This window comes from Dichotomopilus funicola (genome assembly GCF_033296635.1).
Source record: "Dichotomopilus funicola strain CBS 141.50 unplaced genomic scaffold C8A04scaffold_43, whole genome shotgun sequence".
Taxonomy (NCBI): domain Eukaryota; kingdom Fungi; phylum Ascomycota; class Sordariomycetes; order Sordariales; family Chaetomiaceae; genus Dichotomopilus; species Dichotomopilus funicola.
Genome location: NW_026944064.1, coordinates 220,259 through 247,197, shown reverse-complemented (window position 1 = coordinate 247,197; position 26,939 = coordinate 220,259). Strand labels below are relative to the sequence as shown.

The 26,939-nt window shown below is 54.2% G+C and overlaps 6 protein-coding genes across 6 annotated transcripts; 4 read left to right on the top strand and 2 right to left on the bottom strand.

The window, feature by feature from the left end:
• Positions 1–1,266: 1,266 nt before the first annotated feature.
• C8A04DRAFT_29866 (uncharacterized protein) lies at positions 1,267–1,687 on the top strand (the record flags this gene model as incomplete). Its single annotated transcript, XM_062781156.1, has 2 exons — positions 1,267–1,562; positions 1,609–1,687. 2 exons carry the CDS (start codon positions 1,267–1,269, stop codon positions 1,685–1,687), a joined length of 375 nt encoding a protein of 124 aa, XP_062635959.1.
• Positions 1,688–3,491: 1,804 nt separating this feature from the next.
• On the bottom strand, positions 3,492–4,840 carry C8A04DRAFT_29865 (uncharacterized protein; the record flags this gene model as incomplete). The annotated part of the gene is made up of 4 exons (XM_062781155.1): positions 3,492–3,655; positions 3,764–4,138; positions 4,216–4,557; positions 4,636–4,840. 4 exons carry the CDS (start codon positions 4,838–4,840, stop codon positions 3,492–3,494), a joined length of 1,086 nt encoding a protein of 361 aa, XP_062635958.1.
• A 2,154-nt stretch (positions 4,841–6,994) lies between these two features.
• C8A04DRAFT_13162 (major facilitator superfamily domain-containing protein) lies at positions 6,995–9,448 on the top strand (the record flags this gene model as incomplete). Its single annotated transcript, XM_062777608.1, has 10 exons — positions 6,995–7,239; positions 7,313–7,503; positions 7,620–7,837; positions 7,926–8,099; positions 8,180–8,286; positions 8,358–8,477; positions 8,538–8,674; positions 8,748–8,927; positions 9,022–9,150; positions 9,234–9,448. The coding sequence occupies 10 exons, from the start codon at positions 6,995–6,997 to the stop codon at positions 9,446–9,448; spliced, it is 1,716 nt and encodes a 571-aa protein (XP_062635957.1).
• Positions 9,449–10,317: 869 nt separating this feature from the next.
• On the top strand, positions 10,318–11,163 carry C8A04DRAFT_38231 (ribose 5-phosphate isomerase A-domain-containing protein; the record flags this gene model as incomplete). The annotated part of the gene is made up of 1 exon (XM_062784169.1): positions 10,318–11,163. One exon carries the CDS (start codon positions 10,318–10,320, stop codon positions 11,161–11,163), a length of 846 nt encoding a protein of 281 aa, XP_062635956.1.
• Positions 11,164–15,187: 4,024 nt separating this feature from the next.
• Positions 15,188–18,043, top strand: C8A04DRAFT_29862 (uncharacterized protein; the record flags this gene model as incomplete). Its single annotated transcript, XM_062781154.1, has 3 exons — positions 15,188–15,495; positions 16,152–16,304; positions 16,456–18,043. The coding sequence occupies 3 exons, from the start codon at positions 15,188–15,190 to the stop codon at positions 18,041–18,043; spliced, it is 2,049 nt and encodes a 682-aa protein (XP_062635955.1).
• A 999-nt stretch (positions 18,044–19,042) lies between these two features.
• C8A04DRAFT_38227 (uncharacterized protein) lies at positions 19,043–25,507 on the bottom strand (the record flags this gene model as incomplete). The annotated part of the gene is made up of 7 exons (XM_062784168.1): positions 19,043–19,603; positions 19,691–20,952; positions 22,212–22,506; positions 22,572–22,882; positions 22,947–23,025; positions 23,096–24,125; positions 24,240–25,507. The coding sequence occupies 7 exons, from the start codon at positions 25,505–25,507 to the stop codon at positions 19,043–19,045; spliced, it is 4,806 nt and encodes a 1,601-aa protein (XP_062635954.1).
• Between the last annotated feature and the right edge of the window lie 1,432 nt (positions 25,508–26,939).

Here is a 26,939-nt window from a genome sequence, read left to right as displayed (position 1 = left end):
CTAGTAAACAGAGAACAGATATTTATTTAAGAAGTAGATTAAAGCCTTATAGTTAGTAATAACTATAAACCTTTATTCTAATAACTCTAATTTAAAGTAGGTTAAAGTCTAACTATTAATAGCTTTTAATCTTAGATTAGATATGTTTATTCTATTAAGGTTATAGTATTATTAATATAACTAGTAGACTTTTATATAACCCAGGGATTATTCTATTACTAGTGAATAATATTAATAATAGTATTCTTTAAAGTATTAGTCTTAACCTTAGTTAAAAGCCTTAGATAGAAGAATACTATTATAGGGGCTATCATTATTAGTTATTTAAATATTTTAAAAGCTTAGATCTATTTTAGTCTAATAGAAAAGGGGGTGTTCTTCTTTAATAACTAGTTTAAAGGGTTAATATATTTATTAGTATAGAAGTAGAATGTTTAAATACAGTTATATAGGCCCAGAAAAGAGTAGACTATAGTCTTTAAGTTTAACTCTTTAATCATCTAACTATTAATTACCTTAATCTTAGCTAGGTTAATATAGATACCTTCTTTAGTAATTATAACCACCTTTATATAATTAACCTTAGTAAATTATAATTTTATAATTTCTTTTTCTTTCGTCACCCCAGATATTGTGTAAGCCAGTCTAATTAGGGCCCCTGCTATATATACTAAGAGGGAGAGGAATTCAAGAATAAAATCAGGGCTGGCTAAGGTATTCTCTTGTATATGTAGTTGTCTTCCTATAAGCTTCCTCAATAGTATAATAGAACACCGATCTATATCCTACACTGGGACCAGTTCCTTACATTTGGTTTTAAGGTCCTTATTCGAGGTACTTTGTACAGTTCGGCCCATTCTGATTGGAGTCTATAGCATAGGCCCTGAATGACAGACTTATTGGTATTGAGGGACCCGGGGGTGAGCGCCCGGGGTTTCTCCGCTGCCTTTGCAGTGACATTCAGCGTTCTCATGGTTTCGTCCATACAAGCCATTCCGAGTCATAGCGAATACAGACACTGTGTTGTAGGACGAAGCACGCGCCTTATAATCAGGGCCACGATCATCTTAAACACACGAAATCCTCTTCCACATCTAATGCTTATACTCTTTCCACTTGACTAGTCCGGCTCAACAAGCCACTATTTTTCATTATTATTCGAGATTAACCTTGCATACACCGACAAAGACTTCCAAACCGGGTAGCATTTCCTGTAGCAAGTTGCAACAACATGGGCCAACAGCGTCGGGAGTCGACGATTCGGTCATGTCGCCGCTTCAAGATGTACAATCCGCGTCTCTATTTTTGCGCCTTCCCCAAGTGATCCGACATACCATCTACTGTTTTATGGGCGTCGCATCAATTGGCAACACCCCTTACATCTTTGACCTCCATGACTTCGGTCGCCAGTTCCTGTTCGACAACAACGACCCATCGCACCTGGGAGACTTCCACGGCCTCCTTGTTTCTTGCCGGCAAATCCACATCGAAGTGGCCGCCCTCCTTTTTTCCGCCAACTTCTTTGTCCTTCACTTTGGCGACACCCAGTACTTTGCACCCCTGTACGTCTTATCTCCTCTGGCCCTCTCATCTCTAACTGGCCTCAAGGTCGTTCTTCATCAGACGTCCTGCCATCAACGGGTGCGAGATTGGGGGCATTGTGATTGCTGCGTGGATATCCGTTTAGGCAGCTTCAGTTCGATTTGCCACACTGGGCATAACCAACTTCCACTGCTGAGCCCTGCTCCGCCTTCCGGCGGCGATAGTGACAGCAGTGACGACAGTGACGAGACTGACGACACGGGTTCTAACAAATTTCAAAAAAGTACACTGGAAACCGATGTACAATTCATAGTACGGGAGTGGAGTGCGGTGGTCGAGCATATCGCCCCCCATATCTCGTCAAACCGTTTAAACCTCAGCATTGTTTGCGACATTGATCCCCAACATGAAACCGCTGTCGGTTTAGCCACCTCGATTCTGGAACCACTTGGCGCCCTACCGCAGCTTGAGGACTGTAATATCCGGCTGAGCAAGACACCAGACTCGCGGCTTTTTCGGATGCCACCCAACAAGCTCGACAAGTTTCACTGCCGTCCTACCTCAAGCCCAGCCCGGAAAGAGCTACCTTTGCCACGCTCCTACGCGAACTACGCTTTCGAATATTGGAGTACACAGACTTGATTACCCCGAGCAAGGAAGTCTGGTGGAATCGACGCGAGCGTAAATACTCGTGGTTACCTCTCCCAGTACGGACACAGTGCTTGGAGAGCCCATTCAACTGCTATTTTCCCGAATGCAGAAACCAAGGCACTTTCACATTCTACCTTACTGGAACCGGGTCGCCTGCGGGCTGTTTCTGCCGCCGCCGCCACGCTGCCTTCTCGGCGTCCTACACGTGCTGGCTGCCTCCTGGCCCGACCCTCTTTCTCATCTCTCGTGCTGTACGTAAAGATGCCCAAGCTGTTTTCTTTTCAGAAAATCGGGTTGTCATCCACGATTTCACAATGTCCCGTACCGTGGAATTTTTCCGCAGGGACCGCAGGTGGGACCTCGAGGATGACCCCGAACTTCCCGTTGATATCAGCTATCCACATCCACGGCTCGGGGTGTCCGAGTTTCTGCACGACGTGATACCCCAGGACTGCATCGCCTGTCCAGGTTTTATGCTGATTTTACCTACCCGTGGGAGTGGACAGCGGAGACGCAGGGCAGTTTCCACGACAACAAGACGCGCTATGATAAGGTTGAGAGGAAGAAAATAGCGTTCGACGAGAGCTTGGAGCGTCGCGTTTTGGGCAGTCGATACGAGAAAATGTACGCGCGATGGGGAAAGGCCCCGAGCTATAGTTTATGGCAACATGGATTTTGCTGTCATGCGTGATTTGTATGTGTAGGCACCTAACCAAGCTGGCCGGACTTGATATAGTTGGTAGTTCTTCTTGATCATGGACATTTGATGAACTGCGCCTATCGGATCCGGTACCTAGCCAGTTTATAATTGGAAATCAAAGATATGAGACTTCGGACCCATGGTCAGGGATGCAGATGCAATCTTCTCTTTTCGCCTTCTTGCTCCAGTATTCGAGGTTGGATAGCGCCACCTCTTTCCGACCAGGGAGGCTAGCATCATAGTAGGTAGTTATACCGATGTGACAGCAAGCCTGGTCAGAGAGAATTGGTATGGCCCGTGGGTAAAGTTGACAAACAAACATGGGTGAGTACGGGAATTCAAGTTGCACTGAGCCTTCGAACATGAATCAATTAAGCGCCGGACCTCAAAAGAATGGCTGGAGTATATGCCCGTACCTTAGTGATTAGTTGGAGAAAAATGCAAAACGGGAACTAAATCACCAGGTGTTGTAACAGCCTAATTACTTCCCACCAGCAATAACGAACATGTCACAGGGAGTACGACGATGGCAAAGGCTCTTTTTTTTGCCATCGTTAGCCGTGACTGGCAAGTGCTTATCCTGCTAATTAACTGTAAATCAAGCCGAAGCAGCCCCCAGGGCCTCCCTTCGTGACTTGCTGTTAGGGTCGAAGTAAGGCCTCTCGCCCAGGCCAACAGCACGGTTCCCAAACCGCTCGCCGTAGTTTCCATCGAGGTAGTCAAAGGTGGCGGTGTGGAAGACGGAACGGTTGTCCCAGATGGCTGCATAGAGAAACGTTGGTTAGCCCCATCGGTTCGCCCTTGAAAATGCGGATAATGCTACCCATAGGCAGTCGGTGTGATGCAATGAACGGGACTGGAAGCACTTACCAATGTCGTTGGAGTTCTTCCACTTGAAACGGACCTGCAGCTCATGGTTCTTGTGGACGAGGTCAAGGAACCAGTCGAGGAGATGCTTGCTCTCGTCCTCGGTCACGCCGTTGATGTGACTGACATGGCCACCGACCGGGAAGACACTCTTCCAACCGGTGACAGGGTTGGTGCGGATCACGGGGTGGACGGCCTTAAGCTCGCTGCCGATGTTTTCGGGGGCGCCACGAGGCTGCTCGTACAACTTGAAGCCGGAGTTCTCGGCGACCTTCTGGAAGCCCGGCTGCTCAAAGGTGACCGTTAGGCTCTCGAGGAACTTCTGATACGGCTCGCTAATACGGTCGTAGATCTCGTAGCCCGAGGCCCAAAGGGTGTCTGTCATATAACTACGAGTAAGCTTCAGGCTGGATAGGATTTCGGGCACACAAAGGACCACAAAAAGAACCACATACCTCCTCCGGTGGTTGGGAGGTCGACGAGGCGTAGCGAGGAGAAATCGGCCGGGACCGGCTCAAAGGCAATATCGCTGTGCCACTGGGCGGTGTTCTGCCTCTTGGGGCTGAGGGTGTCGGCCACCGTCTTGCGATAGAACTTCTTGTTCTGGACGGAGCTGATGGTGCTGATCTCGTTGTCGTTCCCGCCGTTCTCGCGCTCTGAGTTGAGGAGGGGGTGGATGTGGAGTCCGGAGGTCGCGGGCCGACCGGTCAACTCGCCGAGGCGTAGGATGAGCTTCTTCTGCAGATCATTGGTGAGGCCGTCCTGGGCACGGAAGAAGACGACGCCGCGCTGGGCAACTGTCGTTCAGTCAGTCCTGGTATGTTCGTCCTCTACTCGTTCTTTGGCTCTCTGGACTTGGCCGACTAATTACTCACTAGTGATGGCGAGATCTCTGATCAGCTCGTCCGAGTTGGGGGCATCGAGCCACTCGGCGAGGTTGGCCGTGGGGAATTCTCGGCCGATGATGGGAGTGACGTCGAATGATTCATAGGAATCGAGCACGCCAGATAGCTTGAGGGGCTCGCGGGACGCGCCCTTGGAAACCACCGGGACTTCGATGTCAACCGCCGAAGGAGCCATGTCGTTGTTTGATTATGCTGCTAGAGGGTCTACGTCTTGAAGCGGACGATGTGTCGAGAGCTGCCGTATAAGCCAGTCAAGTGTGCTTCTGAACTGGAGAGCACATAGCCATTGGAGAGAGGGGGCAGCTTGTTGTTTTATAGAACCAAACATGAAACCGCGTCACTGCCAGCTACCCGGCGAGTCAATTTCGTATTATCCATTACGCACGCGTTGCCCTCCTCCTCGTCGTATCTGCCGACCCCGCGTTCCCCGTTGAGTGCCCTGCGCGGGGGAGTTTTGGCTGAGAGAGCCCTCCTCGGCAGCGAGTTATCGAATAAGAGGGGCTTGGGAGTATGGCGAGCTCCGGGTCGCACATTTCGCCATGCGTGTTAATCGGGTATAGCACGGGATGCCACCCTCAACCCCCCAAGCCGTTTGCTCAGGAGATCCGGGCGAGATTCACGGAAGTGCGGCCGTGTGCGGGGGGACGGGTTGCCGCCGGCTGAACCGGCAGGCAAGTTTGCGGACGGTAGCGTAAGATGCGGCGACATCGGAGGTATAAGCACCGCTGCACCGGCACTGCTCATCTCGACCTCGGCGACCGGCTTTCTTCTTTCTGTTCTCCCGGGGGGAGGTGTGGTGATGGCGCCATACCTAGCCCCCACGTCCGCTCCGTGTTCTGGGATTCCTTCTCTGGGTTATCCCCGCCCCGACTAGCCGTTCTGTGGTTCGCTTTCGCTTGGTAGTGTAGAGACCTCGAAAACCGTGCCTGCTTTGGCTGGTCCCAGTACCGGATGTTGCGGAGATAATGCATGTTCAAGGCAAACCGGCAACGTGGGTGGGTGGGTTGTGCGATTTGAGCATGGCCGGGGATGGCGCCGGCACGGTTGGCGATGCCGCCATTTAAATAGCACCGTTATCCGGCATGTGAACTTGCTCTCCATTGGCCAATGGCGTTCTCGGCATTCCAAGTAACCAGCAGTTGTGGAAAGTCGCGTCAACCGTTGGGTCGAGCACGTTTCATCACGTCATTGATTACGAGCTCCTGCAAACGTTTTCATGATTGGCGTGGAACAGGGGAAGAGTGGGGGAAGAAGCCGTTGGGCGACGCCAACAACACGGACCCGACCGATACCGAGGCCACGATACCAGCGCGTGGGGTATTATTGCCTTTGACTGATCGTAGCGTAGCGGGGTACTGTTATCTTAACCGCTACTTCAGCCTCACACGGTGTTCTCTACATGGTAGTCATCATCGCTTGCTTCTAGCCATCGAACACCCGGAACATCGGCTCTGACTGCCCCCGAGGATCTGGTCATCCGGCCTTGGTACCGGCCTATTGCTGGGGCCGACTTCTGCTTCCCCCCCTTTTTTCAGTAATCAGACAAGGAGGCCGTTACTCTGGGTGTGATTTGAATTAGTGAATAACGGGTGTTGATTCCGCCCTCTTCTAGCACGAAGACCAAGAGACGCAACGTTTCCATACGTACCTGACCTTACCTAGGTACCTTAGCTTTGAATTCCTCAAATGATGGGGACACCCCTGGCTGGCGTCCCGATGACTGCCAATCCCTCTTGCTCCCTGCTAGTAATCCCGCCAGCCACGCGAGCGGTCACGAACGCATCCGTTGTTAAGACGCGGCCCCGGGAACTGGTAACCAGTAAAACTCGTAAAGCACAACGTTGGTGTGGGGTTTACATGAACTAATACGTGAAATCATGACCGAGATAAGGGATCCAGGGCACCGGAACCTTGCCCGGCAGGCCAGGTCACATTCGGAATCCTGTTCTGCATGTACATAGTATTGCATTCTCCCTCTTCGATAGCTCAGGTCTCGGCCGACCAAGCTCGCGCTATTCAAGGCGTGATCTGAGGGGGCATGTGCGTAATGAAGCCCCATCACAACTGTCTGTTGGCCCTGATAGCGGCGAGGGAGCTGTTTCTCGGCGTGGCATGCTCGGGATAGACTGTATAAAGGGCAAAGAGACCGTTGGAGAAATGAACTGCAGGTGAACAAACTGAAAAAAGAGAAAGAAAAAAGAGAGAACACCCCCTTGGACGGGATCGCCACCAAACCCAACCTGTTCTTCGTTTCAAGCGCCGTCGTCTCCTTAATGCTTTGGATCACACGTCTTTGTCTTAGACCTTGTTTCCGCTGTTGACGACACCAATGGCCACCATCGCCGCCAAGGACCAGGTACGGGTCACCCAGACCGAAAGGGACCCCGAAACCAAGCTGGGCCCCGAGAGTTCTACCACCTCTGTGAACACCATCCCGCCACTTGGGGTACCTCGACAGGAGAAGCGGTTCTGGTTTCAAAGGACGGCAGAGTACGACGCCGACGCCGTCGCCACACAGCCCAGCGTTTTTGACGACCCAGACACAGCGAAGAACTACCTCCCACCACCGGAATGGTAAGCTGCCCTCCATACTGCCAGGGAGATCTACCTAGCTAAGATCAGTGGCTGACTGCCCGATGGCGGATAGGGAGAATACTCACAGATTTGACCCCTTGGCACGGTGGACCTGGCGCGAGGAGTACCGGCTTGTGCGTAAAGTCGACTTCCGGATCATGATATGGGCCTGTATCATGTTCATGGCTCTCGAGCTCGACCGAGCAAACCTTGGCCAGGCTCTGACGGACGACTTCCTCAAGGATCTCCACTTAACCACGGATGGTGTGTAATCGATTCTTAATGCGTGTCTTCTGCTTTTGATTGTTGAGCCGGCTTTGTATAATTAGGGGAATAGTTCATGTGTAGACTATGTATGTTGCTGACTTTTACCCCCCTAGACTACAACCTGGGCAACACCGTCTTCAAGCTCGCTTTTTTGTGTGCCGAGCTCCCGTCCCAGCTGGTTTCCAAGTGGATGGGCCCAGATCGCTGGATCCCAGCCCAGATGACACTGTGGAGTATTGTAGCCAGCGCCCAGTTCTTTTTGTCTGGACGGTCGTCCTTTATCGCCACCCGCGCGTTGCTGGGAATGCTCCAGGGGGGTTTTATTCCCGATGTGAGTAACCTTACGATGTGTCTGGTGCCCGGGGGTTGATACCACGGGTTACTGTTAGTATTGCGAACTCACAGTCTCTGTTCCATAGGTGATATTGTACCTCTCGTACTTTTACAAGCATCACGAGCTTAGTTTGCGTCTCGGTTTCTTCTGGACAGCCATGAGTATCGCCGACATTCTGTCATCGCTGCTTGCGTACGGAATCTTGCACATGCGTGGTGTCCAGGCCTATTCCGGCTGGAGGTGGCTGTTCCTGCTTGAGGTAAGCGTGCTTAATTCACTCTTATGCCCCTAGCGTCCGTCGCAGAGCATACCCCCAGGCTGACAACTCGCACGCAACAGGGACTGTTGACTCTCGTCATCGGGCTTTTTTCATTTCTGCTGATGCCGGCAGGGCCGAGCCAAACCGCAAGCTGGTTCCGCGGCAAGAATGGATGGTTCAGCGAGCGGTAAGAGTTTCCGCCTTTTCCTCCATAAAAAGTATAAGTCCTTCCAACTAAACTACTCTCTCGATAATTAGTGAGGAAACGATTATTGTAAACCGGGTATTACGTGAAGACCCGAGTAAAAGTGATATGCACAACCGCCAGCCCATCACCCTCGGCCTCCTGTGGCAGAGTCTCAAGGATTACGATCTCTGGTAGGTGGCAAGACAGAAGAGAATGAGAGCGCTAGTACCCAGTAAGCTAACTTTATCCAGGCCGCTATACATACTGGGACTCACATTCCAGATCCCAATGACACCACCTGCCCAGTACCTCACCCTAAATCTCAGGAGTCTGGGTTTTGATACCTTCCAGACGAACCTGCTTGCGATCCCTTACACTGTCGGCCATAGTAAGAGAACCAATCCTTCAATTCTTTCTAGCTGTGACAAGAGGAAAGGGGCATGTGATCTAATGATGAACAGTCATAACCATGCTTGGGTTGACTTACCTTGCCGAAATTCTAGGCGAGTTGACATTGCTCGCTGGGTTCGGGCAGGTCTGGGCGCTGCCGTTTCTGATCTACCTCAACGTTGCCGACACGGCCAACGCTAGCCGCTGGGTGATCTATGCTGTCACCACACTCTTGCTCGCCTATCCCAATGGTAAGATCCCGCCTGACCCTTGGCACGCTCCCTTCCCCACTGTATCAACTAGTTAGCGAAGCGAAGAAATCAACTAACCGGTTACCATGATCAGCCCATCCCATCCAAGTCGGATGGAACTCCCGCAATTCCAACACGGTTCGGTCACGGACAGTATCTGCCGCCTGCTACAACATGTTTGTGCAAGCCAGCGCTCTTATCTCTTCCAATATCTACCGCTCTGGTAAGCTGTCCCCCATCCCCTTCCCCCCTCCCCCTGCATTCGAAAACGTAGCTGGCAATATGCTAACACACATGTGCCACAAGACGACGCACCCCTCTACAACCGCGGAAACAGACAGCTCCTCGCCATCGCTTGCATGAATATTGTTATCTACGGCCTCGTTAAGGTATACTATGTCCGCCGTAACAAGCAGCGCGACACCAAATGGAACGCCATGACACCCGAGGAGCGGTTGCACTACCTTGCTACGACAACTGATGAAGGGAACAAGAGGCTGGATTTCCGGTTCCAGCATTAGGGTTGTGATCTGATATTTACTTTGACAACCTTGTCCCAGGGAAGGTGTTCTCCGTAGGGGGGAGGAAGGGGGCTGCATCCTCTTTGTTGGAGTTCTCGAGGTTTGTTGACCGGCTCTGCTTCAAGCAATTATAGGATGATAGGGTTGTCGAAGGAAAAAAGCGAAAAAGAATATTAGGCATAAAGAACGAGTGCATTCCATGTTTCCGGTGTATTATTCGTAACCTGCCGTTCTAGTAAGGTGTTTTTTTGCTAGCCGAGACCTTCAACGGAAAGTCCCAGAGAACACTCGAGATATTAACTTACACGTGATGCCCCGCTCCGCTGTCTTTGAAGTGGCCGCTTCCCGCCCACTGGAAATACCCCGCTATGTGGGGGCGCCGTGGGCGGTTTCCTCGGGGCTCCGTTTCTCGCTTTTGACGACGACAGAGGTCTTTAAACTCAAAGGCGTTCTTTTCCAGAACTTGTGGAACGTGTGCGAACCCCTTTTCGCGGCTGGAGCGAGTCAAATTCCGCTGACGCAGCCAAGCCCCCGATTCCCGAAACACCAACACACACGGCAAAGACGGGGAGCCCATGAATAAGCGCCTCGCACTTCTGAGAAAACCCCACCACCCAGTGCGCCTTTCAGCCGCTGTCGGCCGTTTGGTTTTTCAGTCTGGTCCTCCTCCTCCGCGCTCTCAACCTTCATACGGCCACAGACTGCTTTCCACCAGGGCGGGCCTCACATTGTGCTTGGCCAACAGCAACAGCAACAGCAGCAGCCGTATATTCACCAGCCGTCTAGGACTATTTCCCGCAAGATCCTCCACTCCCAGCCGCCTGGGGGTAACAACAACACCCGCCGTTCTCCTATCCACTGAAACTAAAATGTCGTCGTCTACCACGACCCAGGAGCAAGCCCAGCTGGTCGAAGCCTCCAAGCGCCAAGCTGCCTATCAGGCCGTCAAGGACTATCTGCTCCCCGAGTACACCAGGATAGGCATCGGCTCCGGGAGTACCGTGGTTTACGTGGTTGAAGCTATTGCCGCGCTAGGACCTTCTGTCACGTCCAAGATGGCCTTCTACCCGACCGGATCGCAGTCTGAGGAGTTGATCGAGGCCGCCGGGTTGAACCTTCAGTACATCAGCAAGCTACCCGCGGGCGAGCAGTTGGACGTCGCGTTTGATGGCGCTGACGAGGTGGATGAAGACCTGAATCTCATCAAGGGTGGTGGCGCGTGCTTGTGGCAGGAGAAGATTGTGGCGACCAGCGCGAAGCGGTTTGTTTGCGTCGCTGATTTCCGCAAGCTTTCGCCGCGCTTGGGTACGGCGTGGAAGAAGGGCATTCCCATTGAGGTGTTACCCATGGCGGCGCCGAGGGTGCTGGATGAGCTGCGGCGAATGGGTGCCCTGGAGCCGCGCATCCGGCCGGGTGTGCCCGGGAAGGCCGGTGCTATTGTCACGGACAACGGCCTGTGGATTGTGGACGCGCCGTTTTTGCCGCTATTGCTTTCCAAAGACACCGAAAGCGGCGCCCAGAACGAGGATAGGGAGAAGGGGGTATGGACGGTTGACGCGCTTGCGGACAGGCTAATTAAAATTCCGGGAGTGGCCGAGATTGGATTGTTCTATGGGAGCAACGGGCTGCAGGTGGCCAGCGGCGCACAGAAGCCGGTGGCAGCCTACTTTGGTATGGCAGATGGCTCGGTCGAGGTTAGAACTCCCTCAGCCTAGACGAAATGGATCATTTCTTGTTGCAAACGTCCAAGTTCACTTCTTCTCGCCTCGCCTCCCTTTGGAAGCATGTGGCATGCCCGCTTTAACTTCGTGATGGTGCATTAACTTTTGACCTTGACTGCGAGACCCGGCCAAGGGTGAGGTCATGTTTTACCGACCCCCGCCGCCCCGTCTCGGGAGATATCTCGCACGTCCCTGGCTGCCTTTTCTCCCGTAGGGCGGTTCGGAGGTCGTCTAAAACCATCTTATTCCAAAAAGAGAACCGACCGTTCTATCCGCACCGTTCGAACCGAAAAGTCTCGTCGAATCTCGGCTGTTCTGGGGTTGTTCCGGTGTTCAGAGTGTCGCCCGGTGTACGGCCCAGTCCTTTGGGTGATCGCCGAGGGCGGGCGAAATTCCCGGCAGGACGGCCGTTCAATCGCAGATCAACGGAAGTATTTTCCCCTTTTCGTTCTACGGAGACGGGCTTCCCCTCAGGGAGGGACTCTTGAATGAGCCTCGGTTTTCGCACCGGCTTTTTGAGACGCTAAAATGTTTGCCCGTGAACGTTAAAAGCCGACGGGCTCTTTGAAACGGCTGCCACAAGTGTAAGGCGTTGGTTGGGGCTGCGACTTGACATGTCGCACGTAAAGTGGCTCATCGAATCTTTCGAAGCTCATTGAAGGGTGAGCCGCCATAACGAGGTTTGGGTGCAGCGCATATGCCAGGAACAAACTCAACCTCGCGGACACGGTGTCGTGCTCGGGCGGCTGAGGACAGGCTCAAGGTCGACTCAACACAGCCGCGGTTTCGGAATCAATTCTACGCTGGGCGGCATGGGATGAAACCCTCACAAAGCCTTGGCCAAGCATCGGCTTCGTTTGCCGCCGCCGCGCGGCTTCCGGAGTCGCCCCCCCTGCTCACCGGGCCTGTTGGGCGTGCCTCGAGTCGGCGTCAGCGGCGAGAGCAGAAAGTTCAGAAAGATGCATTCTTTGGTGCGGACGCCGTTGAAAGCTGAGCAGGCGGCTAAGAATCCAACACGTCGAAAGAATCCGAGCTGCATCGGGCATCACGCGCACTGGAACTGGACTGACTTGCTACAAGTACGGATCCGTATGAAGGCCGCCTCGAAGATGAGGGCGAATCCCAAACAATCCCGCCCGCGCCGCAGACCGGCGAGGGCGAGAGAGGAAAGGGAGTTCTCGGCATGCGGCCGCGCGGCGGGCCGGATTGGACGGGTCACCAACACACTAGCCCCGCTGCTGCCTCGCGTGCTAAAGTTGGCTGCTAGAAGAAGGAGCTCACAATTACGGACGATAGTGCCGACTCCTATTTCGTTGAAGCTTGGATGTTGGGAGCGAAGGACTTCGGAGGAGAAAGAGAATTCGGAAGAGCTCGGCGGCTAGTTAGTTGCCTTGGCATGACGGACGGGCCCGCTCCGGAGCTACCACCGCCGGCACTTGTGGGGTTGGACGCCCAGGTGTTCCCTTCGGAGTTGAGAATCGAGAAGCGGGACCACAAACCGGCAGAATCCGGGTGGATGGAATTTCGGATTTGGAGCTGCTTTTTCTTCTTTTCCGATGGTCGCTGAGTTGAGTCGATGGTGATTGTGGCTGGTGCAAGACGAGCGGCGGGTGCTTGCGTGGAGGGATTGCGCGGGAGTGTCGCTGGATGGCGATAGGCCTTGAAGAGGCCGCAATGAGCAGCGCACGGCGACGAAGACCAGACCAAGCCCTAGTTCTACCTAAGGGAGCAAGCTCGCCCATGGTGTGTGTAGCGCTCCCGAGGGTTAATCAGTCCCATGGCCCATGCCAATCGCAACAGGCGGAATTCGTTTCGGGAAATTGCCCCTAACGTAATTCTCGGGCGTTTTTTACCTCATCCAGTTGCGGTCGGTGGGGAGCACAGAATTGTGTCGTCGTCAATGTCAATTACTGCCTCCATCACCGCTTTGGGTCGATTGGATCAAAACACGACACTTTGTAGAATAATTCGTACCTTGGGACCTAATTTAGTTGGGGTTGTGAAGAAGCGTTGGTGGAGCATGGCGGAGGGTGAAGTGGATGCGCCTGTCCGGCGTCGGAACACCTGTCCGCCGAAGAGTCCGAGCGTGGGTCGAGACACGGGAACTGTGGAACTGGGTGCCCCGGGCGTGTTGGAGCCGGTTGCTGCAGCCGCTGGGGCGCCTGATCAGATTTGCTCGGTGTCATACCGTCCAGCACAGCCGCACCGGGCGAGCCGGGCGTCTTGGGCAAGTATTTTCGATTTCACGATCGACACTCCGTGCTTCTTCCGCACATGGACACATACACGCTCTCTTTGCCCATCAAATTGTTGCTTCAAAAATAGTTACCCTGGAAGCTAGCGATTACGGAAGGGAGGCAGCGAAGACGGGGTTTTTGAGACGGCGTCAGCCGGAACACGGCCCCACTCAGTGTGAGGTCGCATTCCTGCGCGACTTCCGCATCTGCATTCAATCCGGATCGCATGGGCGCCAGAACCTAAATCTATCTTGGGAAAGAGCGAGGGATACACGTAATTATGTATGAAATAAGAGTGCCGTGATCCCACGAGCGAGGGCCTCCGAGAAAATGGAAGGCGACACCCGGGCTTGGACTCTTGAATAGACCGTGCCTTCCGATTTAAAATGGATCCAGGCTAGGCTCCGGGACCAAAGGAAGGCACAGTCGGCGGAGTTGGTTGGCACCATCGGTTTGTCTGTCTGGTCCATTCATTTGCGTATTGACCCAGCTAGAGTTGATTTGTTTTCAACAAACAAAACGGAAGCCAGCTGCGCTGCCGCTTGCCGCTTGCCGCCTGCCTCGTGCGCCTCCAGTTCGCAATTGGATACAGCCGAGGACCCGGCCGGACAGGAGGCCTGTTTGCGTGGTCGCATCTGGCGAAGACGCGCACGCACACAGGGCAGATGTCGCGGAAGCCCCGGGGGTTGCAAATAATGACGAACAGCGGGCGTCGTTCATCTGCCAGCTTCAACTCCGGGGAGGCAAAATTAAATGCAGGCTCCCACCTCCTAAAGAATGGCCGAGTCAAGGGGCGATCACCGATCAGCAAGCATCTGTTCGCGCCGGGCTTGGTAGGCTGAGGCACCCGTGTCTCGGTGTCGGGCGCCACGGGGGAGGAGAAATCAGAGCACACCCCCCAGCCCGGCGGCGCGGGCAGACATCAGCATCCCTCTCGTGCAGCCTCCTGTTCAGAAATGCCGTTTGCTCGGAGATGGATGACGCTGGAGCGAATGTTGAGATAAATAATCCCAACTTCGCGCGACGTTCTAGGATGAATGAAAGCCGACTGGGTAGGTAGCTTTAACGGCCGAGGTCGATGGAAGGACGGGAGGGTAATGTTGGGTAAAATGAGGGAACGGATCGCTTCTGCTCAGGTCCTTGCCCGGCCCCGGGGCTGTGGCGGCCGACGCCGACGCTTGGGACATTGGTGCTGCTGGTGCCCTTCCTCAACCGTCCCCACTTTCTTCCCCGTCTTCTTCAGCACCCCGGCACCTTCAGCCGATCCGCCCGACTGTGGCCTCTCTGTGAACGCTGCCGCCGCCTCCTCCCCATCCTCGCTTCCGCCGCCCGAGCGAGTCCTTTTTACCCCCATTGCCCCCCGTCCCTCCCGTCCTCGCGCCCATTTTCCAATTTTTCTCTTTTTCCCGCGACCGAGTACCCCCGCTGCACCCGAGGTCAAGCTCTTCTTTTTCCGGCTGCCCCGCCTATTTCGATCGCCCGACCACTTTTTTTTTTTTTTGGCTGGCGCTTTGTGCTGCACCGGCCCTTTGAGTTTTCGACCTCCGGCGAAGGCCCGGGCCTTGGGTTTTTTTTCCGGCGCCCTCGGTCTTTCCGGTACCCCGCGCGCATCTTTCTCTCAACACAATCAACCAAAAGCGCGTACAAAGTACGACTTTCCCTTTCTCCTCGCCAGACAGACGCGTCCCTTTTGTCGCGTTATCGAAAAGGGCAACGGACTATTGTCAACCTTATTCCACTGAGAGATTCGCATCAGCTTCACGACCCATTCACCACTAGCGATGGCGTCGGTCGTGCGATCGACAGCCCTCCGTGCCGGCGGTGCTTGTGTGCGCTGCCGGAAGGGCAAGACCAAATGTGTCTACGAGAACGGCCGCTCGCCGTGCAAGAACTGCGCCAAAGGGATGCACGAATGCTATCTGCCCTCCGAGTCGATGAGCCACGGCGGCCACGGTGTCTCGCCGGCGCGTGTCCAGCAGCGAGCGCGAGAGTCGCTCCCTACCGAACGCGCAGTTTCCAGCACCGCAGGCGACCGCCAGGCGCCTCCCCCTTCTACTGTGCCACGGCACATCTCGACCACCACTGAAAAGTACGTCTCATTTTCTTGCCTACTCTCTACATCATTTTCCCTTCCTTCCCACAGCTTTCTTCTCCTCACCCCCGCTCAATTATGCGATTCGTACATCATCATTGTCTTCGTCTCCGTTTGCGGGGCTAGATGAATGCAAGTGCGCGTTTGTCCTGTGCACATACCCCCTTTCCTCGTTGGTTGCATCTTTTTTCCTTCGTTTTCCGGCGCGCTCCGTGACGAGTGTCCCGTGCCCGGCCCTTCCCCCCACTCGCCCGAGTCCTGCTTATTTGCACTTGGCCCGGAGCCCCAGCACGCCCCAACTGTTCCCCACCCGGCCTCATTTCTTTGTCAAGCACGAGCAATTTTTGCTTGCTCCGTGCACCAGTCGCCGTCTCACCTCCCGATTGCTTGGCCTTGGCACGCAGCAACTCCGGAGCTTAGTTGTGGAGCTCCGCCTCAACAGCTTCTCGGCGCCGGCATCTCGAGGTCTTCGGGGACATTTTCAGATTGAACTCTTGGCACCAGCCATCTCTCGCATTTCCCGATTCCCAAACACCCTGTGAACTCGGGCATCGACTTGATCATGGCATTTTGTTCAGCTTACGTTTTGATTTTATCTTGGCTTGTTGTTCTGCCTTGTATTTTGGATCGAACTTGAACTAACGGCCTATTAGGCTTACTCCGGAGTTGATGCAAGAGGCTGAGCGTGTCATCTCCAAGACACTGCCGGCATGTGTGGCCTTCCACAAGCCTTCTTTCCTCCAGCAGCTCAAGAACACCTCTATGGACCCGACCATGGTCAACGCTTTGTTGACCACTGCAGCTCGGTAAGTTGCTCTCTGTCTTTGTCCCGACAACCGTCACAAACTTGGGCCCCTGGGTGGGGTCCGGTCCCAGCCGACGTTTTGCTTTTTTTTCGTATAGAAAAAATTGGTTGTGCAACAACAGACAAGGACACCTGCTGATGTGAGATGACAGCCACTCTCCAGCCATGATTCGCCGGTATGGTGGCCACGCCGGGAGTTCAGCCGCCGCGGAGCATTTCGCCAGCAAAACTATCAGCCTCGTCATGCAAGCCATGGACCAACCTAGCCTCGCTGATATCCAGGCCCTCTGTCTGCTGGTGATCCACGAGTGGGGTTGCCGCAATGCTGTTCGGGCCTACGTCTACCTCGGACAGGCTGCTCGTATGGCCCAAATGTACCGCGTCGTTCATACCCACACCCACCAACCTGAGCCCGACCAGTTTCTCCAGGACGAATCTTTCCGCCGTACTTTGTGGCTCATCTACATCCTTGACTGCTTCCTCACTAGCAGCCCGGGTCGCCACCCTGCCCTGTCCTCGCATGATGTCAAGGGCGTGTCGTTGCCATGCCTTGACATGAACTACCACTTTGGTAGCCCGGTCTATGTCCGCACTCTTAACGATGCTTCGCCGCCTGCTCTGGCGGAGCCCAACGCGCCCCTCGCCGAGGTCGGCGAATTTGGCCACATCGTATTGGCGACCAAGGCTTGGCGCAACGTCGTGGAGATGATGACAACGACTACGCTTGACACCTTTTCAGAGGAGCAGTGCTTGGCCCTAGAGCAGCAGATCGACCTGATCCGCCAATCTCTTCCCTTGCATTTTGCCGACAAGCCCGGCCAGATCAACCTGCACATCACCATGGGGAGCGGCTATACGTATGCCATGATCCACTCGCTCCTGAACTGCGGCACCATCTTTGTGAACCGCCGCCGCATCCTACAGGTTGTTACGGACGAGAGCTTTACTCTTGAGACCTGGCGCCTTTCTGCACATACCCACATGCAGACCGTCGACCGCATCTTTGCCGCGTCGCACAGCATCATCCACTCCCTCTTGGCGCTCGAGCACGGCGCTGACAAGGATAGCATCCTCTGCTTCCCCATCTTCATGCTCTTCTCGGCCTTTACCGCTGGCTCTACGGTTGCCTATCTCGCTCTCAAGGGGCTCGCCCCTCCCGACGTCTCCGAGTCGGCTGCGGGCATTGTGCGCGACAGCCTGCGGCTTTGCCAGGATGGATGCGAATCTTGGCCCCTTGTTATTCCTTGGCAACGCCATCTTTCCGTCATGTCCAAGGTCCTTCGCGAGGTGAATAGTGCTCCCCGCGATGCCCGTGAGGATGGCAAGCTGGCCCCTCGTGCCTCGCCTTCCGTCAAGGACGACGTGCTCAGCCAAGCAGATACAAACCCTGAGCCCATGGACTATGACCAGACCAGCCTCTCTCAAGTCCCCCCCCCGCCGAGCACTGAAGGCGGCCGAGATAGCGAGCCTCCCGTCCAGAGACGGCCCGGCGTAACCACGATCAACGGCGGATCTGTTGGCGGGTCAACGCCAGCGACTGCCACGGCTAGCCCACCGCCACCAAGTCTCATTCCCAAGGCCGACTCGCCTGGCGCCGCGTCCTCGACGTCCGCCGCCGTTCACCAAGCGCCTCCGCAAGGCCCGGATGTGGACATGTCCGCCATGGAGCTCTGTGCAGCTTTTGAGCGCCAGCTCCTCGAGCTTGACGACCTGGCTGCATTCATGGGAGGCGGCGTGTGAGCGCTGCCCTTACTTCTGTCCACTTAATACTGCCGGACACCTTCGATTCGTGGACGGTGAGCCGCTCGTGCCGTCAGGAGTCGGCCGAATGCACCACTTACCTCCCCTTGCTTCCATGTCGTCTGTCTTGACATTTTCGTTTTAATTTCGTTCTTCTCATGGGCTCGGTGCCTGTTATTACTACAGGTGCTGGCGGAAAGCCTTGAGGGCTTTGTACTATGATATTAATATGGGGGGGGTACGCGGGGATATAACTTGCCATCGTCTGTGGGATGTTCTTTGGCGTTACTGTGGCTACGTTCTGTACCATTACGTTCTTTTTTTTCGCCATCTTATCGTTTCTTTTTTCTACTTGTTTGGCTGGCTTGTTTCCGGCAAAGCAAGGCCATCTGGAGTGGTGATGCTTGTTTGCTTCCCACGTTCCACCGGTCTACTCTTTTCCTTGTGTGGGATAGAAAAGATCTGGGGAGTTATTTGCTTGGGTGGCGGTGTTCTGCGTTAACCGGGACCTATCGGGAGTTTAAGGGACACTGGGCTGGCTATCTGCGAAAAGAGTAGCAAAGGGCGTCCAAGGGATACACGGAAGTGGGGAAATGGCTCTAGGTAGCTTTGTGTATCAATTTAGTTTCGTTTCTGTATGGCCAAAGTTGACATGTGCAAACTATGTCTTTGGGTGCCTCCGGTCCAAGCTTGTTAGCTACACGTATGCCCATCCTCCATTATTGATGCTGCTGTTTCGTCAATGACTCGTGATTAATACCTCGAAGAACGAACGGAATGGAGAAAGACGGCGGAATGTATGGCCAGCTTAGTTAATCGTCGACTTCACGATGGGATCAAATAATATCAGTCCCGTTATGGTTGCTTAGATTCTTTCATAGCATAGCCGGCATGGTCTCATCCGACAGAAGGCATAAGTCAGTCATGAGGTATGCCTACCTGATAAGGGGCATCGTTCTCTCTTGTCTAACTTTATACACAAAACATAAACCTCGTTACTCAGCTCACCGTGCTCTCACCGTTACTGCTCTTCCCCTCATTCAACGACTTAGACAATGCCATGATGATTTCCTTCAACTGATCCAATTCCTCCCGCAACTTCTTGACCTCAGTCACGGCAGGGTCCTCCTCAAAATTACTCTTCACCGCTTCAACCTGCTTCTTCCAGCCGTCCGATTCAAAGTCGGTGGACCCGATCATCTGCTCCCACTCCTCAACCGTATCATCGTCGTCGTCGCCACGGGCGCGGTTCTTACGGATGCTGCGCGCAGAGCAGGTCTCGAAGTATGCCGAGATGAGGAGGAGCGGCGAGTAGATGGTGCCCATGACGATGTCGTTGATGCGCTCGTAGGTCTTTTTCGGCAACCACCATTCGAAAAACAAGACGAGGATAAAGATCTCGATCAGGTTGAAGGGGGCAATGAAGACGTTCTCGTCGGGGGCACGGACAAAGGTCATGGTCTTTTGGGCGAACATAGCGAGGTACTCGTCGTTGGCGTTGTCGTAGATGTCTTCGTACGCAGAGTTGTATAGAGCGATGAGGATGTTGAGGAGGACGACCTAAAGTGTTGGGGTTAATAAACGGTTGGGAGATATTGCACAGTGACCAAGACAGGGGAGAGAGGAGAGAGTATGTATTAGACGTACCATGACCACAAAGGTGAAGATGTAGTAGAGAATCAAGCCAAATGGCGGTTGGAATCTCTCGAAGCCGCTAAAATCGGGCGACTGCATGACCGCGTTCGCCATGGACTGGATAATGAAGAGGATGTCCTCAACTACCCTGTCGTCGGCATAGTCGAGCCCTATAAACGCCTGCAGGAAACCCACGACGATAAAGGCAAGCAGAGCAAAGAAAATGATGGACTCCTTCATCATAACCTTGAGCACGACCAACATAGCACCGAAGAAGCGGAGACTGTCGAGGTAAAGCAGCAAGCGCGCCCAGAACATTGGGGCGCTCACAGCGAGGAAGCTGTAGCTCATGGTGCTGAAGTGGTGGCGCAAGCGGTCCGGGTCGTCTGGGGAGTGACTGAGGGCGATGCAGCGGAGGACGAAGCTAGTGGTCAGTAGGCCATAGAGGATGGAGTTGAACGCGTTCCAGAAGTTGAGAATCTGGTAGCCGGCCTTCCATAACTTGGTGATCTCGTCGCAGATGAAGCCCAGCGTAAAGAGGTAGAGCAAGACTTCCACAAAGTCAATGCCGCCATCTTCGTTGACTGTGTTCATGGCGACCGTGTACAGGCCGAGATAGATGAACGACATGAGAATTTGGGTGGCATTCTGGTACATGGGCGAGCGCATGCGTTCGGGATCCAGGTGGGCATAGTACGAAATGTTGTCGCGGTCTTTGTAGTCGATAAAAGTCGCCGGATCGTTCTCATCCTGGACCAACCAGCCGCGCCAGAGGAAGTTGATACAGCGTTGGTAGCCAGAGGAGCCGATGACGCGCAGGGCGTGCAGGTCGACGGCCTTTTCGATGACGTTGATCGGCTGGGTCGGGTGACCGTCGACGACGATCGAGTAGCGCTTCAGCAGAACTGAGTGCAGCAGGTACTCGAGGTTTTCTTCAGACTCGATGATGGCCTTGGCGATGACTTCGCAGGCCGTTGCGCGCAGGTAGTGCAAGTCGGCGTCCCATAGTTCCAGCAAGGCCTGGTGTCGCCACCAGCGCTTGTTGACCAGCAGGCAGAACACCACGCAGGCGGCATGCTCGTGGCCGCCGGCCTCTTTTGCGGCTTGAACGACTTTGGGCGTGATAACTTTGCTATGCGGCGAGGTGACGTGGTTCTCCTTGAGCTCGCATGGCACACATTCCTCGATCAGGTGGCGGATGCGGAGGGCGACCTCGGTGACTTTGTCGGCGGGAATGGCCGATTGGATCGAGTCATCGCGGTAACTAGGAAGGACTAGCCATGGAAAGGGTCAATGGCATCCACAAACAAACGAATGGGCTTTGCACGCACGTCTTGCTCTCGAGCCATCCCACCAGCCATCACGGTCGTGGTGGCCGCGGGATGGGTGGCGGTCCCAACCCAGAAAGCGGGCCCACGCCTGGCCGGGCATATTGGCGATGCGACCGTCTTGGTGTTGTGATTAGTTCTCCGCCTCGACTGGCGCACTGAGCAATTCGTCGGGTGGGCAGGGCAATAAACAAAACAACAACAAGCGAAACAAAATCTGTGGAAAAAGGAGAAAGCTCCCACAAGTTGAATTGGCTGCAGAATTAAAAGCCTGACATGTTTCCTGGGTAAGGATCAGGGAGGGGAGGACGTTAAAGAGGGGGGGAAAGGGTAGGAAGCTATTCAAGGAAAAAACGCGCCCCTCCTCCCTCTTTGAGTTGATCGGTGTTCTGGCTTATCTTGAACTAGCGTTGTTAGCATCCTGGAAACCGGGCCAACAAGCTTGGGGGTTTCAGCTTCAATTGAGATCAGATGACGTCGCCAACGGCAAGCCCAGCTAAGAAGGGCTAAGCAATTACTGTGGTAACATGAAAGGGCATGATAGTGGCCAACAAGAGTTAGCCAATTAACGCTAGTACCTCACCCGCTCGCGTGCAGTGCCATGCTTGGCGAGAAATCGTGGAGCGGATCAGGGAAACATGGGTGGTTCGCAGGGATCGACCAGCATGCATGTGCTGCAGAGGCGTTGGTCGAGATTCTTGGCCCCGATCGAAACTCGATCTAAAATTGTGGAGAAGGAAGGCATTCACACACAGGAGGATTAGGTAGGTAGTTAAAGCAGAAGAACCCAGGGCCGCTCACGTTTCCATATTTCCTGTCATTCTAATTACCATGTCCATACCCGTCATTGCCCCTTTCAACACACAGTCCTGCTCGATAGTGGTCTAGGGAAAATAGAGAAAGGGGGATAAAACGGTGAAGAAAACAGGGTATCCACCGACGAAGATACAAACTGAGCAGTAGGAAGCCACTGAGAACGGGGGAGAAGGAGAGCGGGTTGTCATGGGTGAAAAGGAGGGAATAAGGAGTTCAAGGACACGAAAAGGAAAAAAGGAAAAGGCAGTGAAAAACGAAGGCACACGAGGGCCGAGCAAGGAACCAGAAAAGGGGGACACCGGGAACAAAGCCAGGTAGGGAAAACAAGCCCCTTACTCAAAAATAGCTCCTCATGGCATCTTGGTAGCCCGGCCCCCCCTTGAGGTCACGCTCAAAGTTGGTCTGGACTTCAAGCACTTGGCGGATGTGGCTCATGCTGAGCGGTTCTCCCTTATTGACGGCTAGCGCCTGCGCCGTGCGCACCGTGTTCTTGATTTGCCGCCCGTTGAGCTCATGCCGCGCCAGTGTGGTGTAGTCTTCCTCGCTGAACGGCATGAGATTGACCTTCTCGAGCACCCGAACCCGCTCAATGAAGATCTTGAAGATGGCCCTCTTGGCTCGGAGGTCTAGGTTGTCATATCGCAGCGCAATGTGAATGCGTGACTGGAACGCGTCGTCAAAGGTCTGTGAGAGTTAGTTAGCGTTTATAGGAAGGCCCTCTGTATCTCCCAGGCTTGTGCAACACTCACCTCGACCCGATTCGTGGTCAGGAACAGGATGCCCTGGAAGTACTCCAGCTGCCGTAAGAAAATGCTGACGAGGGCATTTCGATGGATGTCATGCATGTTACGCTTCTCCAAGAACACGTCTGCCTCGTCCAAGAGCAAAATAGCGCCCCACGCATGGCAAATATCCAGTATCTTTTGGAGTTCACTCTCCAGGTACCGAGAGTCGGTGCCCAGTTCGCCGGCTGACACCATGTACAGCGGGCACTTGAGCAGCTCCGATATGCCTTCGGCCGTCAAAGTCTTGCCCGTGCCGGGAGGCCCGTGGAGGACAGCTGTAGCATATCATTAGCAGGGGCGCTCCAGCAATGGTCCCTCTAAGTATCTGCCTGAACTTACCGACAAGGCCCTTCCCTTTGCCCTGGATCACGTCGTCGATGCTTTCGGCGGCGTGGTACTTGTGAGACTCAACAAGTGCCTACATTTGGCGGTTTGTCAGCTGATATTTCCCGAGAGTCCCCAATAGCACAGTACGCAACAGAACATACCTTGACAATATCCTTTGTCTTGGGCTCTAAGACCAGGGACTCGTACGCCGTTTCATTCCACTGAATCTCTTTGACCCCAGAAACCGTAAACTCGAGCCATAACTTCTCGGCGAAGGCAAATCCAAGCACCACCGGGGATGCGATGAGGTACTCTTCTTCAGTGAATTCCGGCACCTCCTTGGCGTCCTTGTCTTCTTCGTCGTCATCTTCGCCCTCCTTCTGAGACTTCGTTGTCGACTCCTTTTCTTTATCCTCCTCGTCATCATCCTGCTGGGGCGCGTCGTCGCCCTTAGCCCGCACCTTGTCAAGTTTCTCCTTCCCGTCGTCATCTCCATCTTCCCCATCTACCTTGGGTAGACGGATCATGCGGATCTTGCCCTTCCCATCCTTGACCGCCTTGGTCACATACTTGATCTTCCCACCCTCACCTTCATCGTCCGAGTCCGAACCACAGCCACAGCCGCCAGACTCGTCATCCGAGTCATCTTCCTCTGAATCGTCGGAGACAACATCGTGGTCTTTGGGCCGCACCGTCGAAATGGGGTAGTTGGGGTTGATGCGCCGGTGGATGCTGGGGTCGATCATAATGCGGCCGTTGATGTTGACCTTGATGACCGACTTCTTCTTTTTGTAGTAGGCCATACCTTGGTGGCTCTTGTAATGCACGCCGCTGAGCGAGACAAATTTGCGCCCACGCTCAATCAGGTCTTTTCGTAGCTGCGCCTCGTTTTTGTGATACTGGAGCGGGTAACAAGACAGGCTGGTGATCTTGCGCGCGCCCCGAAAGTCGCCAATCTCCTGCGCCATGTTGCCAAACCCGTGCTGCTTACCGTCATACTCGAAATACTTGCCCTCGATGAAATAAAAGTCGCCCTTCATCAGCCCATGGTGCTTCTCGGCCATCTCCACCTTGAACACCCGCGGCTCATCGTGAGAGCCGTAGGTCGTTGTGTAAGCCAGTGTGCCGGGCTTCCATAATGCCCAGAGTAGGTCGAACGTGATGAGGCCGTTCTCTAACATCGGGTAAAGACTGCGAGCGAGGAGGGAGGAAGTGAGGTTAGCCGGGTAAGCGGGGTAACGACAAGGAAAACCAGGTGGTAAGAAGGGAACCAAACAAAATGAAGTGGGGGCTGAGGAAACTCACCTGTTCTTGGTGTCGGCATAGTCCTTGTCAATGTACTTGACAAGCACCTTGAGATGCTGGCGCTTGGACTTGACCTTCTTCTGCTCCTTTTTGCGGTCGTGTTTGTCACCCTTGGTGACCTTGATCTTCTTTAGCTCCTTCATGTGCTTCCGGAGATCCTCAAGGTACAAGAAGAGCATGTTGGGGTCGAGCTTGGGCGTGTCGTCGACCAGACTAATGCCCTTGATATCCCCAATGACATCCTGCAGACACTCGCGGAGCAGCTTGCTCTTGATGTCAACGATGGTTGCCTTGTACTTGCCCTCCCAGTCAAAAGTCCGCCGTACGTGGAAGATGAACTCGTCATACTGGGCATCAACGGTGCGCTCGGCCGTATCCTGGAGCTTGTAGTTGTGGATCGAGTCATCCCAAACCTGGTCGACGCGTTTGTAGTCTAGCTTGGTTGCCGTCTGTCGCTTCTTGTCTTGTTGCCTGGGGTCAAGCACAAGGTTGGGATCGAGACCGTGGAGATTCAGGTGCGGTTGCCCGCTCACACGGGGAGCCCCGCGACGTCCCCTTGATGGAGTATGGCGGGGGCCAGAGTCGTAGATGGGGGGCGGGGCGTTGTGGTTGATGTTAGAAGCGTATCCGTATGGGCTACCACCTTGCTGTTGCTGCTGCTGCTGTTGGAGGAGAATGAGTTGTTGAAGCTGCTTTGTCAGGTCTGCTTGCTTTCGCCGGCTCTTGTTCTTTTTCTTTGAGCCGCTGCCACTATCACTCCCCGAAGAACCAGAGTCCGAATCAGAGCCGGACGAAGAATCGGAATCGGAATCAGAATCAGAGGACGAATCCACATGTTTTTTGGAGGGCTTCTGATTCCTCTTTGGAGTTTCTTTCTTCTCCTTTTTCTTTTCCTTCTTTTCCGCTTTCTGAGCTCCCGGGCGTTTCTTGGTCATTTGCTTTTTCCTTGATTCCTCAGCATCGGGCCGGTCGCTCTCAGCGGACGAGGAACCCGATGACGACTCATCATCCTCACTGTCCGAGTCGGACGAGGATGATTCAGCAGGCGATGATGACTTTTTCGCCTTCTTTGGTTTCCGCTTTGAGCGTTGTTTGGAGCCCTTCTCCTTCGCGGATTTCTTACGCGTGTCGGGTTTATTCTTAGTCAAGGTTTCAGCCTCTGGAGACTGCACACTGCCCTCTACTGGCGCTTTGGGTTCCTCACTATTAGTGGGATCTGGCGGGGTCCCTTCGCGCACATCGGCGGTGGTTGTGCTCCCAGACTCCATATCTTCAGATACTCTAGGTAGCTGCTCCGGTTATAAGTGGAAGTTCCTCCGGGGCGTTGCGCAACAATTTCGTGCGCAGATCGACTGTGGAGAGAAAAGGCGGGTGCAAAAAAAAAACAAGATGCAGAGAGCGAGAAGATGCGCAGGGAGGTTGAGGCCAGTGGTGCGGCAGAATGGTGCTGAGCTGGGAAAGGCAGAATTCCCTACGAATGCTGTGCGACTAGTAGGCGGCGACGTGGCCGGCTGAGAGCCCAAGAAGATGGCACTAAGGGATTCAAGAACCGAGCTCGCCGGGAAATGCACCCGGTGCAGACGGGAGTGCGTTTGGCTGCGGGTATTATTCCCGTGTCAGCGGGATATCGTCGTATTGCGCAAATGGCGGCTTTGCTGGTGATTCTGGGATAGGTCAGGTGAGAATCTGTGCAGCCGACAACAGGCAAGGGGGGAAACGAGCAATCTCGTTTGGGCCTGCCTTTGGAAGAGGGGGTGGAAGAACGCCTTCAAAATTATGCCCTACCTTTCCGCCGGACCGGAGGATGCGGGACGACCTGGAAAGGTTGTGCAGCACTTCCCTCGAAAACGTCACCCTGCTGGCGGTGATAGAGCGATGCAGAGTGATGTGTCGCGCAGGAACCGACTGCGGAGTCGGCGAGGTCAGTCTGGGAGAGGGAGGGGGAGGGGGAAAGATGGCGCCAAGTCGACCAGGGTGAGCGCCACAGGTTCTCAGCCTTCAGCGTGCCCGGGCAGTCGGGATTCAACCACGAGGTGCGGTTCCGTGTGGGCGGGTCTTGCCGTTCTGGTGTTGAGCCCCTCAGCTGTCTATTGGCGTTTTGAAGGCACAGCGTACCTCAGTAAATGAGACTCGAGAGGGTTCTGAGAGTGGGGGAAATTGATGGGAGTGTGTTGTAAGTGCTAAGGGCAAGGAGCTGTCGTCTATCCGTGCCTTGGCTCTCAAGGTAGCTTTCGGCATACATTCAACGCCTGGAGAGGATGGACAACAACATCGGGAAAGAATTAAAACATAGAAGAGTTGCTTGCATCGGCTACTGATGGGGTTGCCCGGTTTAAGTACGGACCCGTACCTGCCTACTCAAAGGAGAACCTGTCAGAACAAGGCTCGGGATGGAAGGAGGCGGACGCCTTCGCTCCACCCCGCGGCAGCCTTGTTTCTTTTGTCTAGCTGGTGGGTGGCATCCAACAGGCACCCGATCGCATTGGGCGCGGGTTGGTCGTGAGTTTGCCGGGGTGGGATGGGGACGGGTGTTGGTGGTTGACAGCGGTCTACAGGAACCTTCAGCCGGGATTACACTCGATCCGTGAACTCTCATCATCCTGTTCGAGTCCTGAAGACAGCCGTGATGTGTTTGCTGGGTGCTGGTGCTGTATGGCGCAACGTCCGGCCCGGGGAATGTTTAGGAATGTACGACACCAA